Below are 16713 nucleotides of genomic sequence, written 5' to 3' on the forward strand. Positions count from 1 at the left end.
CCAATAGCTTCACGAATGAACATGAGCGTTCTTCTTTTATAGAGTGACTCATTTAATTTAAAACTGCAGGGTTTCCCCTAGGATTTTTTAAGCTGAGGTGGTGGGCTGCATCGGAGTCAGACAGCCTCACCACGTCGTGCCACGGCGAAATTGCGTCATATCATGATAAATTAAGATTTTTTTTTTTCACGTTTTTTCCCCAAAAAGAACCATAACAAAGATCTACTTGAAATACATGTACCTAAAATGCGTAGCTGATTAAAGCTACATTACCCTACGTAATAATACGACTATTTTTCTCGTAGCGATAGTACGACTTACATCTCGTAGTCCTTCTTTTTCCTTTTATTTGGCCCTAATACGTACTATATTACCACAATGGTAATAGTCCTTCTGTTAACGGATCCATTTCAAGGAGTAGGGGGATATTCTAATAGTAATAGTAATATTTTAAGTAGTTTCGGTGAGAAGGTGAATAGTTTTTTTTGTTGTTGTTCGTGAACTACATTTCCACACAAACGCACATCGAAGTACCATTTAACTTAGCAAGGAGAGTTATGTGAGTCCTTTTTCGAGTGTCCCTGAGCTCGCAAAACTTGGGGAAAAAAGCGCATTTATCAAGGTTTCGTCAGCTATGATTTCATACATCCGTCCGCCGAAAAAGCCTGATAATACAGGTATAAGAACGCCTGCTCCTCTGCTTTTGGATGCGCTGTTGACGTTAGAGCGGCGGCACTCTGAAAATAGAGCAAGGCTCTATTTTAGGCCCCGCCTCTTGGCGCAAATTCCTTCAAACTTGCCGTTCCGTCCAAGACGGCCGTCCACCGCTCACTTTCACCGAAAAGTCTTATCCAAAATACTGTAATGCCCCGATGGGAGGAAGAAGGAGAGCAGTTGGTATTTGCATACCCACTTTACTATGGCAAGAATAATAAAGAAAAACAATAACAAAATAACAGCAGGCTACCGCGGCATACGACCGCTATCTATCGCTATCTCGCATGTTCTCCCGTTCTTTCTACTCGCTTCCCTCTACATCACAACTCCCAAGTCCTATCGTCTCTTAAAGGGGCCGCGCTTAGTTTCGGACATTACAATACACAATGAATAGATGGCCGCTAAACCCCTTCACACTAGGCTAGTTGGAAACGGCCTTAAAAAAATAATAATTTAAAAATCTCTTTTGCAAGGTGTGGCGGCTTTTATTTTGGTGTGGTGGTGCGCCACAATCTTTTATGTGTAGGGGAAACCCTGAACTGAGATGAATCAGTCAATTAAGACTAGGGATGTCCTGATTGCATAATTTTGCACCCGAGTCCTAGTTACCTGATTTTGAGAATTTGCCAATACCGAGTCCCCATTCGATACCGAAAAATAAAAGAAGTGAAATAATTTTGTTTTTTCAAAAGTTTCCAACATGTTACAGTAATGTACTCTTCAAAGTACTTTCTCTTCCGCTTTGTGTTGTGGCGTATAAAATGTATATATTTTTGTATCCTCTGGCAATGCCATTGTATTTCTGGACTATTTTGTTACTTTTTAGCCCTTAAAAAGTAAAAAATATATAAATAAATTAGGCCTGAATGATATTGGGAAAAAAAAAAAAAAACATTGCGAGTATATTGCCGAAGGGCCTAAAGGGTACCAGCACAAAATGTAGGCGCACTCACATTTTTCAGTGCTTCACCTTTAATGCCATACTTTTAGTCACGCTTCATAATAGTCATATAATTCATAAGAGCCCACTCAAATTTGCTCACACTGCCGAGAACAGCCTCTAGACCAGTGGTTCTTAACTTGGGTTCGATCGAACCCCGAAGGTTCGATGAATAAACCTCAGGGGTTGGGTGAAGGTTAAGAAACGCAGAGCCCTATTTTGTACGCTGACTAAATCTAGGCAAAGTGGCATTTTAGACCAAGTCTTGGACCGGTTTGCCCTCAATTTACAGGCTTTATTCCATTTCTTTTTTTGCTAGGCCTCTATCAAATGACTTGACTGGCACTTTGTATGAGGAAGTATAACAGACCTACCGACAGTGTAAACAGAGTAGACAATTATTAAAAAAATATGTGATGCAAGGATGGGACAATAAAATGAGAATGTAAACATGAAACAAAAAAAGGAACAGTGTGAAATGAGTTTAATTTCATTAACCAATGTGAAAACCAACGGCGAAAGGCAAAATTATTTGTAGTAAATTTGAAATCTGGAAAATGAACAGGAATTCATTTAGATGTTAGCTTGCTAGATTTTGAATTTGTTAAAAAATGGCTTTCGATACCTTGAGCAAGGTTAAGAACCAGTGCTTTAGACAACGAAGATTGGACTAAACAATGATTGACACATTTGTGCCTTTGATCGTAGAGCTACAGAATCTTCACTCAAAGTTACAAACCTGTCAATCATCGCTAATATTAAGTGGCAAACTCCAGCTGCACAGCTGACCAAGAAAAACAGCAGGAGTGAGAGCTGCACAAGCATGAAGCGGAAAAACATAAAAATAATTTTAAAATTAATAACCCGATCTCGATCCTCTGAAAAAAGGCGCGATCGGCCCAATTTCCAATCTTGTGATTGGATCGGGACACCCCTAATTAAGACTGTCATAAATTGAACATAAAAAATAGAGCATTACAGACTTGTATTGTCATTTACAGATGAACTTAAACATTGTATAAGTTCCTAAATTCAAAAAACAGTATTATTCAGACAAATGTGTGATAATGACCTCAATATCGAGGCAAAAGATTATCACTTTTGACAATCAGGGTGGGTGAACACAGGATTGTAACATGAGGAGGTCAATGGACTACAGCCTCTGGGAAGGGTATGTTCTCAATTTTAGTAGGGATTAAATCAAAACAGCCAAGCGAGGCAAAGAGCGTGTGATTCAAAGCATTTCTACTGCATATAGAGCAGGATCTGTGCCCGGTGACGAAAAAGAATGTTGAAGGTACCTACGGTGGATAGTTTTTTATTGCTATTGTTTCACTCACCCATGACAATCAGCAGCATCTTTCTGCTACCAATGCCAGGAGCCTTCTTCACTTTACACTGGTAGGTGCCAGAATCGGATGACTTCAGGCCAGTCAGATTGATGGAGGCATCGCCATTCTTGGGGTCAGCAGAGTTAAAATGAACTCTACCCTTCAGGGGGGGATAGTAGTCATCATAGGCCCTGTCGCCCGAGTACATGATCACCTGGTCACAGACGAGATATAGATGTTGGTTAATAAGATCCTTACAATAGTAAAAATGTGATTTTGAAAAATGAACATACCTTGTAAAGAAAAAAAAAAGTTGGTTAACACTTTAACATTTGAGCCTTTTTTGTCCAAATTTGCATGGCTTTGATATTGCCTTTATAAGAAAAAATTGTACACAATGGCCAGATTGGGTCTATTTTTTCCAGGACCCCAAAACCTTCATGTGCAATCTGTTTTTTTTTTTTTTACTAACCAATTACAATCAACATTTTGGACCCAAAAAGGGAAAAAAAATCAAAAAGTTGTGTCAAAACGTTTAATATTGATGTCCCATTGACAACCAAACATGCTCAACAAAACGTTTTGAAGCGTGATAATATTTATTCAACTTGTTAGGATAAACATTGAACAGGAAAAAATGAGACTGAATAGTTTTATATTTGATAATTCAACAAAAACAGCAGAGGATGGTCATAGGCGTTTTTGTCCTTTCTACATACTATGGTCAAAACAGTTTATATTTATAATTGGTCAGTGAAGAAAACAACAGACAACAAACATGGCAAGCAAGTAAGATTTTGTATATATTGATGGAGAGTATAATTTGTGGTTTTCTTATTATAATGGTGCAATTTTGTAAGCCCGTTTTTGTTTGCAAATTTGTATAAATCTGTCCAAAAAAAAAGACTGGATTATAAGGCGCACTGTCGGCTTTTGAGAAAATTTAAGGCTTTTAGGTGTGCCTTATAGTGCGGAAAATACGGTAAATATAAAAGGCACTTCAAAAAAGTGTTTATAATACTGCATTTGATAGTTCCCACTGTACCTAAACCTTTCCTACTAGTGTTCAATGATAACTTCTTCGTCTGTTTTGGTTTGCTTTGTCGGTTTTGTTTTTCCCATAATCTCGGTTGTTGGCTTAAGCCCATTACCTTTACCGCCCACTGGAGTATAGGAGGACTAACTCTGACATGGATATGTTTTTTTTTTTTACTCAAACATATTCGCCGTCTGACTGTGTGCACCGAACCCTGATGCCCGTATGATGCACAAATACAAATACTGTTACACTTTTAATAGTGAAGTATAAATCTGTGTATAAATCTCGCAGGTTACGACATACTCGACTTGCGCGATTTCGACTTTACGACGCCGGAGACTTGTCCACCATTGTCTCCAGTCGTTTTTTTTGTTTGTTTGTTTTTTTAAGCTGTGTAAACAGTACCGTATTGTGCCACACAGTCTCTTATTTTTAATTTTATTACTAATTTGACTTGTTCTGTCCTCACTAAACGTGAAGTTGCTCAGCTTGATACATAGCAGACAAGGCAATTGTGGTTTTTTTATTCCTTCACTTTTGACAATTTGTAAAGCTGTCGCACACATATGCAGTGTTGTTAATAATGGCGTTAAAATATAACAGCGTTACTAACGGCGTTATTTTTTTCAGTGGTGCGTAATCTAATTAATCACTTTTCTCATTTTAGCAACGCCATTACCGTTACTGAGGAAGGAAAGGTGTGCGTCACTATGCGTTATGTTGGTTGAATGACGTGAGAAAAGTCTAAGGAAGACGGACTCACGGAGACGACAGAGCAGAGCAGGAGTGGAGAGGAGGCAAGGGAGTTGTGACGCCGTTGCAAACGCGATGCAAGGTGGCTCCATTAATACCCGACTGTAGCCGAAAACTACACCCACATGATGCTATGGTAGATATCACATATATATAGAACTAGATGTGAAATGACAGACACGACGACGTTAGCAACATGTATAGAGAAGTAGATGCGTTAGTTAACAGCCGCCATCTTAAAGCAGTAGACACAGTAAACAGAGCCTTTCTGAGAGGTGTATTGTAGTGCTTTAAGATAGCGGCTGTTTACTAACGCATCTAGTTCATTATACATGTTGCTAATGCCGTGTCTGTCATTTGCATCTAGTTCTATATTATTTGATATCTACCATAGCATCATGTGGGCGTAGCTTGTAGGCTATCGGCTACAGTCAGGTATTATTGTAGCCACCTAGCATCGCGTTTGCAACGCCGTCACAACTCCCTTGCCTCCTCCCCAATCCTGCTCTGCTCTCGTCTCCGTGAGTCCGTCTCTCTCAGACTTTTCTCGCGTAATTCAACCAACATAGTAACGCATAGTAACGCACGCCTTTCCCACCTCAGTAACGGTAACAACGTTGCCAAGATGAGAAAAGTAATTAATTAGATTACTCACTACTAAAAAAACTAACACCGTTATATTCTAACGCCATTATTAACAACACTGCTCTTCAGTAATTGGGCACAGACCTGACTTTTTGTTAATTTGTGAGGTAAAAATTGGTTTCAATTGCTCTTTAAGTCTCCTTAGGCAGAGGGTTCACTTACTTATCGCCCCCCCTTCTGTCATTGTTTGCATGCTATCCTCATTAAAATTTGAAAACCTATAAATGTTTGGGTGGTTTTAGTTAAAGCAGACACTAATTTTACATCTGTATGATTTTGACAAGATCAGATCACATTTGATGGTGATTTTATGCAGAAATGTGAGAAATTCCAAAAGGTTCAGATACTTTTTCATACCACTGTAAACATTACATATCTATATATTTTTTTACATATATTGTACAATACGTGTAACACTTCCTAAACAATACTGAGAAATGTTTGGTCAGTGATTTAGGACCGATATCTAGAGGAGTAAAAGCTTATTTATATCACAATGTCCTTCAGTCTGCCCTACTGGGACCAAGGTGGAACAAACAAAGGGGCCAGTGTGGAGTCAAATCAACACCTGCTGTGTCAACAAAGGACAGGAGACCATAATTATGTCCACTCCACCATCCACCTACATAAACACATCAGCGCTCTTAAGAGTAGCATGAAAATTCAGAAAAATGAAAGCCAGGTGGAGCCAAAAGGAAAGCCTGTCGCTTGGAACATTTTCCCTCACAACTCCACTGGGAGATAAAACAACAGGGTTTTCTCTGCCATGATGAGCACGAGACATATTCATAGCGATACCCTAGGGGTGGAGAAAAGGAAAAACTACACATGGCACGAGAAAGAAAAATGAAATTATTGGTTGAGGCAAAACCCCCAAAGGAATTATAGAAGTACAGACTCAATGGCACTCCAGTTTGCCTTCATAACCCATTTCGAACCACCCAAAATATGTGGTTTAGTTGATATGGAATGGAATGGTGCTGGGCAGGGGGTAGTGTTCATCTTGTACGTATTGACCTAAACAGGTAATTCTGTTAAAATTCCACCAGGTTTTGAGTGGGAGGGAAATGAAGGTCTCAGCTTTCACTGGGGAACAGTACATGGGCAGTAATAACAGCATTATGTGAGATGAAAACCACAAAGGAGAGGAAATTAAATGGCCCCAAGCTCAGCCAGAAAAGAATTTTTACTCAAGTACTTACTGTTGCGCAGATAGGAGAATTTTTACACGACTCTAGTTATTTCATTCAAATTGTACTACATTATGACCTTGAGATTCTTGAAGTCCTACAAAGAGCGTTGGGAAATAAAAATGAAAAGCCCTAGAGAAGCTGATGGCGCACCACAGCACTTATGCTCACTATGCTTGAATAACCACCTGGTCAGGGCATTTTCTGTGGACATCCCAGGCTGCAGATGTTAAAACAAAGGTGTGGTTTTATTAGGCATATGCGCATGAGGTCATTGCCAAGTGATGGTGTTGCTAACAGAGGAAAAATGTAAGAGGTGCAAATCATTTGAGAGTCAAATCAAAGGACCACAAATGTTTATACTGTATGTTCATGAAAATTATTTTGCAGCTTAAAGGCATTCAAACCAAGCGTTTCTAAACCATGCTCTGTAATGTCAGCCCTTGTTCAAAGCAAAAATAATTATTCCGAAAGATAGAACTTATTTTCCTTCGAACTGACCCCCCAAAAATATAATGTGTTTCAATCCAGAACCTATAAAAAAATCCAGGTGTATGAATCTGTGTGCGATACGGCCTCAAAATGATATCCCGATATTATTGCCATGACGATATTTTTGACGATTTAGGAATAAAAATATCTCAGATTAACAACATTTGTATTGTACACGATATCTAAATTACTAAATTGAAATGCAATGTTAACACCGCAAAGTAGTGCGATAGATAACTGACGCAACTGACAAAATTATTTTGGCCAAATAGTGCTTAACTTCAGAAGTCAATTGTAACATAACAGTTTAAAATTTAACACCTGAGTTTAACACTTGAGTTTTACATTTTACCATCTAAGAGCAAAACTCGATCCTGCACTGTCCCTCGAGTTCCACACTCAGTGATTGCGTTTCCTAGTATTATTTCTAAGTGTCTCCAAAGTATCAATGACTGTAGAACGGTGTGTACGCCAGCTATGGAGTTGACGTGAGACACCACACAATTCCATGGTCATTTCACTCTTGATTAACCTATTGGTACCTCACGATACGTTACGCGATAGAAAGCTCACGATAACGATGATCTCACGATATGGCGATACGACGATTATAGATACATTGGTCAGGAAATCATTCTACGATATTCAACAAAACAAGCAATGAACAGAAAAACATGCTATTTTCACCCTTCTGTTGTAAATTTATCACTAGGAGACGTCCAATCCATTTGAATAGGGAGGGTGGCAGCGAATGAACACCACCCACTTCTATGGCCGTCAATGGCAGCCAATGCCAGGAAACGAGGTAATTCTGGAACATTTCAGGTTAATACTAGAGCTGTCCCGACTAGTCGACGTTGTCGACGTCATCGATGACGTAAATGCGTCGACGGGCAAAACATACCGTTGAGGGGTAATGATGGGTTAAAAAAAAAATTACATGCGGATAAAGTTTAAAATGGTTGGCGCTCACAATACAAGCGGTTGTTACTGGCACCCTCAAGGGGGCCGCTGTTATTTCAATGTGACCGGCAGTGTTAGATTGAGCAAAGAGGAAGAAAGTGAGGGAGCGAGATCGGTGAGTTGGAAAAGTGCGCGGGTAGTGCCAAGTTGAGTGGCTGCATCCTCCACGTTTTTGTTTTAGTCAATAAAAGTATCCATAAAGAGCCATCCGACGCCTCTCTTTGTTTTTATGCACGCCGCCGCCTTCCTGAGGAGGAAATCGGACGAACCCGGACTAACCCACGACAACGAGCCACGTGAATCGCCGGTTCACTCCTTACTACGGCGAGGAGTTGAAAACACCGCCAATTACCAAAAAGGGCAGAATTGGTAACACGTGAAAGCGGCATAAAGCCAAAAAAGCGGACCAGAAAAGCCAGAGCCTGGAATTATTTCAAGGAAAATATGGAGGGTGCCACTATATGTACTCTTTGCTAAGCTGAGCTCGCATACCACGGTAGCACGTCGGCTATGAACGAACACTTGAAGCGCCGTCACCCAAGTGTAATTTTCGAAGACAACAAGAAACAACAAGCTAGCGGATTATAAATCCATACAACTTTCTAACGATTTTTTTTAATGGAAGTTGCCTTTATGTGCGTTGTATCAATGTGCATTTTTATTTATTACAATAATTAATATATAATAATTATATAATATTTTTTTAAAATTATTATTAAATTTATTAGGATCATGAAAGCTCCCACATGGGGAAAATATATACATATATCCTGTATATACATAATATAATATAAATATATATGGAAACAGCACTGGCCTGCTTCCTGTAATCCATGACTGCACTAATGTTAGTTACTTAATATTATAAAGTATTAATGTGTATATACATATAGTAGTATACTATAAAATTAATACTATATATTTAATTTTTGTTTCTGTGAGTATGTGTGCCTTTCATTCAAAATAATTTTGGTAATATTTCAGTGTGACCTGTACTTGATCTATTTTCAGGTTAAAACAAACAAAAATTGAACAGTTTTTTCCATCCCCCAAAAATGCGGAATGCACACCAGAAAAAGCATCTGAACTCACACAAAGTATTCTGAAAATGGTTGTCCGGGACATTGCAATTCATTTTAACATTTAGAACAATACAGACAATGACATACCACAAAAAGAGTAAGAATTGTTTTGACTCCTGTTAAAGAGGTGAGGTCACAGTGTTTCCGTTTACATTTCTTTTGCACTAGTTAATGCCATCAGCATTTGACCTCATTGTTTGTGATTTATTATTGGTATTTATGTTATTTATTTATAAGTTAATAAAGAATTTAGGTGTTTCAAAATGTTTTTTGTGAATTAATAAGCTTGAACAAAAATTTCATTATTAAAGTAGTAAGAAAAAAAAAAAAAATTAGTTGACTAATCGTAAAAATAGTCGGCTGACTAATCGGGAGGAAATTAGTCGTTTGGGACAGCCCTAGTTAATACCTGTTGATTATCATTCACTTCCTGTTGATTTTGGGTTGAAGAACAGGAAGTGAACCAAGAATTTCCCAAATGAATAGGCAGCGACTCAAACTCAACTGGAAGTGACCTGTAAATGCCCGGAAAATCAGAAAGTGACTGTGAATGCTCTAGTTTTGAACGAACGAACGTTCATTCGCCCTTGTCTTAATGGATTGGGCATCGAACGCCGTCAATATATGTAAAATCTTGCATGCAGCCACTGCACTCGACGGGGATTATAAGATGAAATATTTCCAGACGGCTGACATTTTCCTCTCATAGTTTGTTTTTCCTAAATATGAAAAAGCTGCCTCGGCATTGGTTAAGAGCGACTATTGGCCCACTCTCATTGGTCTGGAGCAGGCAAATAGCGATAGCTGCTTGGCATGCAAAGTGATCACGTGTCATCACACAACAGAGAGTGTAGTGAGCGTCAGGAGAAAAAAAGGCTGTGGTCAAGTGTTAGAATTAGGGTTGTTCCGATCATGCTTTCTTGCTCCCGATCCGATCCCGATCGTTTTAGTTTGAGTATCTGCCGATCCCGATATTTCCCGATCCGATTGCTTTTTTTTTGTGCTCCCGATTCAATTCCAATCATTGCCGATAATTTTTCCCGATCATATACATTTTGGCAATGCATTAAGAAAAAAATGATTAAAACTCGGACGAATATATACATTCAACATACAGTACATAAGTACTGTATTTGTTTATTATGACAAATCCTCAAGATGGCATTTACATTCTTAACATTCTTTCTGTGAGAGGGATCCACAGATAGTAAGACTTGTGACTTTGTATATTGTGACTAAATATTGCCATCTAGTGTATTTGTTGAGCTTTCAGTAAATGATACTGTAGCCATGCCCCAATGCATGATGGGAAGTGGAACCATGACTGTGCGTAGTGCTACCAATTGATATATCTTCTCTGCGTTGGGAAATAAAATAAGGTGTTTAGAAAAAGATCAATTGCTACTTTGCTTCCCCACATTGCTTTCCATGATATTTCTAATCATAGCGAGAGGGATTGTAAAGCTGTAACCAATTAAAATAAGCTTCCAAAGGCTGCCAAAAGTCACTCTAGTCATTTTACGCTGCCCATTTATCTCTCTATATAGGTAATATGGCGCCATTACAGATTGAGCGCGACAATACGTGAGTGGGTTGTGCAACGCATGCATTAATTATTAAATATTTTAATGTGATACATTTTTTTAAAAACGTATTACTGCCGTTATCGGGATAGATTTGATAACCCTACCTTAAGCCTAAACTAAAGACTCGTCTGTAACGTTAAAAACAATTAGAAAATGATTTGATTAAAAAATATAAATATATTAAAAAAAGGCATGGCCGATATTATTTTGCCAATTCCGATACTTTGAAAATGATGTGATCGGACCCGATCGATCGGCATCGATTGGGACATCTCTAGTTATAATACTAGACCGGTAAATGGTATCGACGCCCTCTTTGTTGGTACTCGCCGATACAGATACCAGTATTTCGGCCCGGATCGGCCCCCCCTGCCGATACTGGTATCGGTGCATCTTTAGTAGCAACTTGTTGGTTCCTTTTTTTCTTTTAAAATAACATTGACACCTTTTTAAAACGATATCTTGATTCTTGGCAGCAGCATATCGATAACCTTTTGGGATGCAAAGTATCCCGATATATCACCATTTCGATATTTTGTCACACCTCTACTCTTGATACCTCTGAACTTTATGCCATGTTTCTCTGCGTACGCGCAGAGCAATTAACTATCAAAAAAGCCATCAATACTGGAATGAGTTTGAGGGAATGTTCAAAATCAGCCAAACTAGTCACACATATTGTCGTTTAACTATGATATGGCTAATTACCGAGCTCGTTTAAAAAAATGTTCCCAATTTTTTATCTCAATCTTAATATTGCCCAGCATTATTGTTGAGCGTAAGAAAATCCTTGTGTATAAAAAATATAACAGGAAGTTTCAAAGATATGTTTCATGTTACAAGTCCAGTTTAAATATATTCTCTTGTCAAGTATTTCTATTTTGTCACTTTAATGGCAAAGTAGGCATTTTCTGAGGACTACATAATCATATCGCACATAAAGCAAACCAAAATTGCCACTCACATTCATACATACAGACAATTTAGAGTCTTCACTTAACCTACCAGACATGTTTGTGGAACGTGAGAAGGAACCAGAGTACCGGTTAAAAAACAAGCCTGAATTTAAATGACAGTTAAGATAATGTATGTAAAAATGTCAAAAGGTGTTCATACTTTGAAAAACTGTAAAAACAAAAACATGAAAGCAAAACACCTTAATACAGATATTCTGGTCCTTTGCTCAGTAGACAATGAATGGCATAAAGGAGGGTCTTTTCTGAGACAACTGCCCTCCTTATCCCAAGAGTCGAGCATGTTTTTTTTCCATAATTATTTTCCCGGTTACTCTAGTATTCAGTCATGTGGGTTAGGGTCTTCTATTTATTCTGCAGGTTGGCAAGAAGAGCTGAAATGCACATGGCTGCTACTGAAGGCATGCTTGGCATCTCTTGTTCGGGCTCAACAAAGCGACATACGTTAGCTATGCTTCACAAGCTGCCAAAAGACCTTGATGATATGTGGGTTATGTCAGATGGAGGGGGACATTGCTTACAACAGTAAGGACTAAAGAGAAGAAATATATGGTTCAGTGGAATCAAATGAAAAATATTTGTAACTATCTGAATCCCTGATCACTCTGGCATACTTGAATACATTTCAAGACATCACAGCATCCAAATGTGACCTCGCTTCAGCTTTATCTTCTGTACAAGCTAATATTAGCTAAGATAAAATAAGCCAGGGGAAACAACATAGATTTTTGGGGGGAAATCGAAACCAGTCGAGTTTAAAATTAAATTTAAAATCCTCCTTCTTACATTTAAGACCATTAATGGTTTGGGGCCATCTTATCTCACAGATGCTCTGGTTCCATACCACCCCAACATAATACTTCGTTCTCAGAATGCAGGTCTACTGGTAGTTCCCAGGGTCTCTAAAAGTACAGTAGGAGCTAGAACCTTTAGTTACCACGCGCCTGTCTTATGGAATCAGCTTCCACCTAATATTAAAGATGCCAACATAGTCTAGTCTATACATTTAAGACTAAAAACTAGAGGTGGGAATCTTTGGCACCTAACGATTCGATTACGATTACGATTCAGAGGCTCCGGTTCGATTATAAATCGATTATTGATGTTTTGTAAATTACTTTCAAAATTGTTCAAAAATCCTCTCAGGCTAAACCAAACTAACATTTCAGTATCATGTTAACAGTTTAAAACAGTGAATAAAATACTTAAGTCCCATTCTGTGTCAGCAGCTTTGAACTACATTCAATTAATTTAACGATGTGAATCAACCGTTAAAGTTGTTAAAATTCTCCCTTTATTCCATAATTTCCCTTCTGTCTACTTTCGACATGTCAAAGTTTTAAAACTGTTTCATCATTTAAAGATGGATTCAAGTTAAGATTTTGCCGTTTTAGGAGTATTTTAGATAAAAAAGTTAATTAGGTTCGCTACAACAGAGCCTTCTAGAGAAGTCTACTGCTTTAAGATGGCGGCTGTTAACAACGCGGCAACTACTAAACTGCAAGTCTGTCATTTTGCATCTAGTTCTTTTTACATGTTCTACCGCCACCGTCGTCTGTCATTTTGCATCTAGTTCTACATATATGTGATATCTACTATAGCCGTATGTGGCCGTATGTTTGTAGCAACTAGCAACTAGCGTTGTTTGAAGCAGCTGTCGGCCACAGTCAGGTATTATTGTTTTTTTTTTATCTAGCGGCATGAGTTGAACATGATATTTACTCTCGGTCCGTTCCTCATTGCGTCCCAAAGACTGCCCTGACTTTGTTTTAGGTCTGCTTTATCTGGTATAATTCAATAATCGGAATTTGGATTTTTGTGAATCGTTCTCGAATCTTCCACGGCCGAATCGCGAATAATCTCAGAATCAGAAATTTCGCACACCTCTACTAAAAACGTTCCTATTTGTCAAAGCTTATGGTCAGGCTAGTTGAAAAAAGACTACACTCAGTCTAAGCTGCCCTGGGAGCTATAATGGTGGGGGAAGTACAGCCACTGAGTCCTATCCCCTGCTTTTCACTCTACTTACCACTTGTTCTTACTTTATTTCTCTTTTTTAATTCTAATATCTAGTTGACTAGTCTTTTCATCACTAGTCACCCGGTGTCCCCCTTCCCCCTCCCCTCTGGTGAGGGGCTACTTTTTCAGCCACAGCCGCCTGACTACCCTGACCCATGGCTAGATGGACCTCCTCATGTTCCCTTACTCCACTGCATCTCTACAAACTGGAACTCCTTCTGCTACTACCCATCATCAGTCCTGAAGCATCTATAGCCTGTCCGTCCTGGGAGTGGATCTCTCCTGAATGTGGTTCTCCCCAAGGTTTTTTTTTTCCCATGGTTTTTTTTTTTTTTAGTTTTTCCTTGCCGCCATGGAGGGTCTAAGGATGGGGGATGCCCAGGACATGGGCTCATCTCATTCACCTACTGTATCTGACTGTATCAAAATGACTGTAAAGTCTTTTGAGACAAACCTGTTGTGATATAGGGCTATAAAAATAAAATTTAATTGAATTTAATTGAAATTTAGGCAGTTCTGTTTGCAAAAGATTGCCAGAGCCAACTATTCATGTTCTCGTGAGCAAAAACACATACTGAATCTAAAAGCATATTAATTTTTCGCTAAATGTGGTGGTTTATCTTAGGAGTTGTTTCTGAGCGTGTAATTAGGGTTGAAGCGAATAGTTGCCCAGTCGAACAATTGACTTAATTACTCAGCATTGAAATTCAAACGCTTGAGGACCAATTGCTAACTATGTACTTTGATACTCGGTCTTCTAAATAGACCATTTTACAGAGAACTCTTGACTCGCCCGTCTGTTGTGCTCTGCATATTGTAAACAAGCCGAACCCTGAAGTTACACTCTTATTTGACCAGTTAATTTGGATCCCCTGAGGCAACACTGCCATCTTTGGGTAATGACTTCCCAGTCTTCAAACTCCCAACCATTGTAAAGCCAAAAACAAAATAAATAAGCTTGACAAAATTTAAGACTTCAGTAGGAGAAAGCCTCTCCTCCAAATATAGATGCACGTGTGTAAGAAAGTGTAACATGCATGCATAACCTGTGCACACATATGGCATGCGTATTGCTTTTACTTGTGTTTTATTATGTACTACTACTTGATCAAACTCACTTGAGACAGTTTTTATGCCGACACATATACGATGACGTCAACAATAAGCATTATAATGAAGGGACTGTGAAGTCCAAATTTGCCCAGAATTATCGAGTTGACCTTTTGTACCGTGCACCCTTTGATCACACCAATATGAGGAACAGTAACAAAACTGTTTCCATGGCTACAACAGCTTGGAGGGCATGTGGGGATTGATTGGAGGCATGAAGTTGTGTAGTTTTCCTTTTACATGGCTGACTGCCATTCTGGAAAGGAAAGACACTGGCTAGAATAAAAAGACTCTCCATCTCTCCTACTGCGTGTGTGTGTGTGTGTGAAAAAGAAAAAGGCTCAAGAACAAACTCAGTGGAAATGAATGTGGCTCCAATTACATGGGCGCATACATACTGCATGTATTGAAAGCCTTCATAAAATACACACCTCGAGTTTGGTCCTGTATTCAATATCACCTTTGTTTAATATGGAGTCACGGTATACGGCTGCCAAAACCCACACACTGTACAAACATCAAAACTGAAGCGCTTATTTAACTTTGTGGGGCATTCACTTATCGACCAAAATTTTTGTCTATTCCTTTTTTAACCCATAGCTATACATATTACTTTTAAACGGTACGTAATATAAAGGAAGGAAGGAAATATTAAAATCTCATTGTCGAAATGAAGACAATATCACGAATAGGGCTGCAACTACCGATTATTTTAGTAATCGATTAATCTATCAACTAGTTAGTTCGAATAATCGAGTCATCGGATCAGGAACATTTAATGCGTTGCAGAATAAATTCTAGTGGATTTAAAACCAAGGCTTTCTAAGATTGCACTTTCCAAAGAGCATTAAATGTGAATAGTGCACAATATAAAATTCCCAGTGTTTCTTCAAACTATGCAGAATTGCACTTTCATTTAAAAATAAATTAAAACACCTGAGCTTAGCCTCAAACGGTATAAAACAAAAATGAATAAATGAGGACATAAGTACAACAAGAGAACAATTGGCTAACTTGCATAGTTAAAGTCTGCTAGCTTAAATGCTATAAATTGCCAACTTTTTTTTTTAACAATGCTCTTAACAAATCGGTCAAACACATATTCCCACAAAAAACGGCTAAATATACCTGTAAACTAAATTACGAATGCAAAAAAAAAAAAAAAAAACATTAGCTCAAACAAAAACTCACCTTATGTTGGTCTTAACAGGGAGCAGCTAGATCCAGCCAGGTTAAATGAGTTATGTCATATTCATTGTTGCCACTAGAGTGCAGTGTATTCACCCAACTCAATATAACTAAATGCAAACACTTTCAAAACAAAACATTACAATGCCACTCTAACAGCGTACCGCACGAAAGCTATTTTTAGACCGTGACGTCGCCATCGTAATGCGGAAGTGGGACATTATAGACATGCCCTCGCATACAACCCATGTTATTTCTGCTTGTTTTCTCCGGTAATCTTTCATAAAAGAGCATGCAGATCAAACACTGCTGCTATGTAACTTGTAGAAACGACTCTAGACATTACGACATATGAAGGTTGTTTTCTTCATACGTTTCCCGAAAACAAAAACTCGAGGACAAAAAAATGTGAAGAGCAGATTAACTTGCGCGGTCCAAAAGTCCAAAAGACCAGTCTAACGGCAGCAAGGTGAAGCCATTCACATAATATGCAGTAAACATTTTGTTGGGGGCCATGGTCCAACAGAGGACTAAGAGGTAAGCCATTTTGATATTTTTACTTATGTTTTTTAGCGTGGCGTTTTGCTGTGCTGCTTCTGTCAGACCATGTCTGAATGACCTGAAAAAAATTAAAATGGTATCTCACTGCCACTGTTACCTTTTCTGTTGTAAAAAAACAACTTA

At 38.5% G+C, this 16713-nt stretch overlaps 1 protein-coding gene across 1 annotated transcript in view; it reads right to left on the minus strand.

The window, feature by feature from the left end:
• Positions 1-16713, minus strand: part of cxadr (CXADR Ig-like cell adhesion molecule) — a 94921-nt gene that overhangs the window by 21227 nt on the left and 56981 nt on the right. The window contains exon 3 of the mRNA XM_057820221.1: positions 2998-3202. Within this exon, the coding sequence (XP_057676204.1) occupies positions 2998-3202 (205 nt within the window). The remainder of the gene's footprint in view (positions 1-2997; positions 3203-16713) is intronic.

Source organism: Corythoichthys intestinalis, chromosome 18 (assembly GCF_030265065.1).
Source record: "Corythoichthys intestinalis isolate RoL2023-P3 chromosome 18, ASM3026506v1, whole genome shotgun sequence".
NCBI lineage: Eukaryota > Metazoa > Chordata > Actinopteri > Syngnathiformes > Syngnathidae > Corythoichthys > Corythoichthys intestinalis.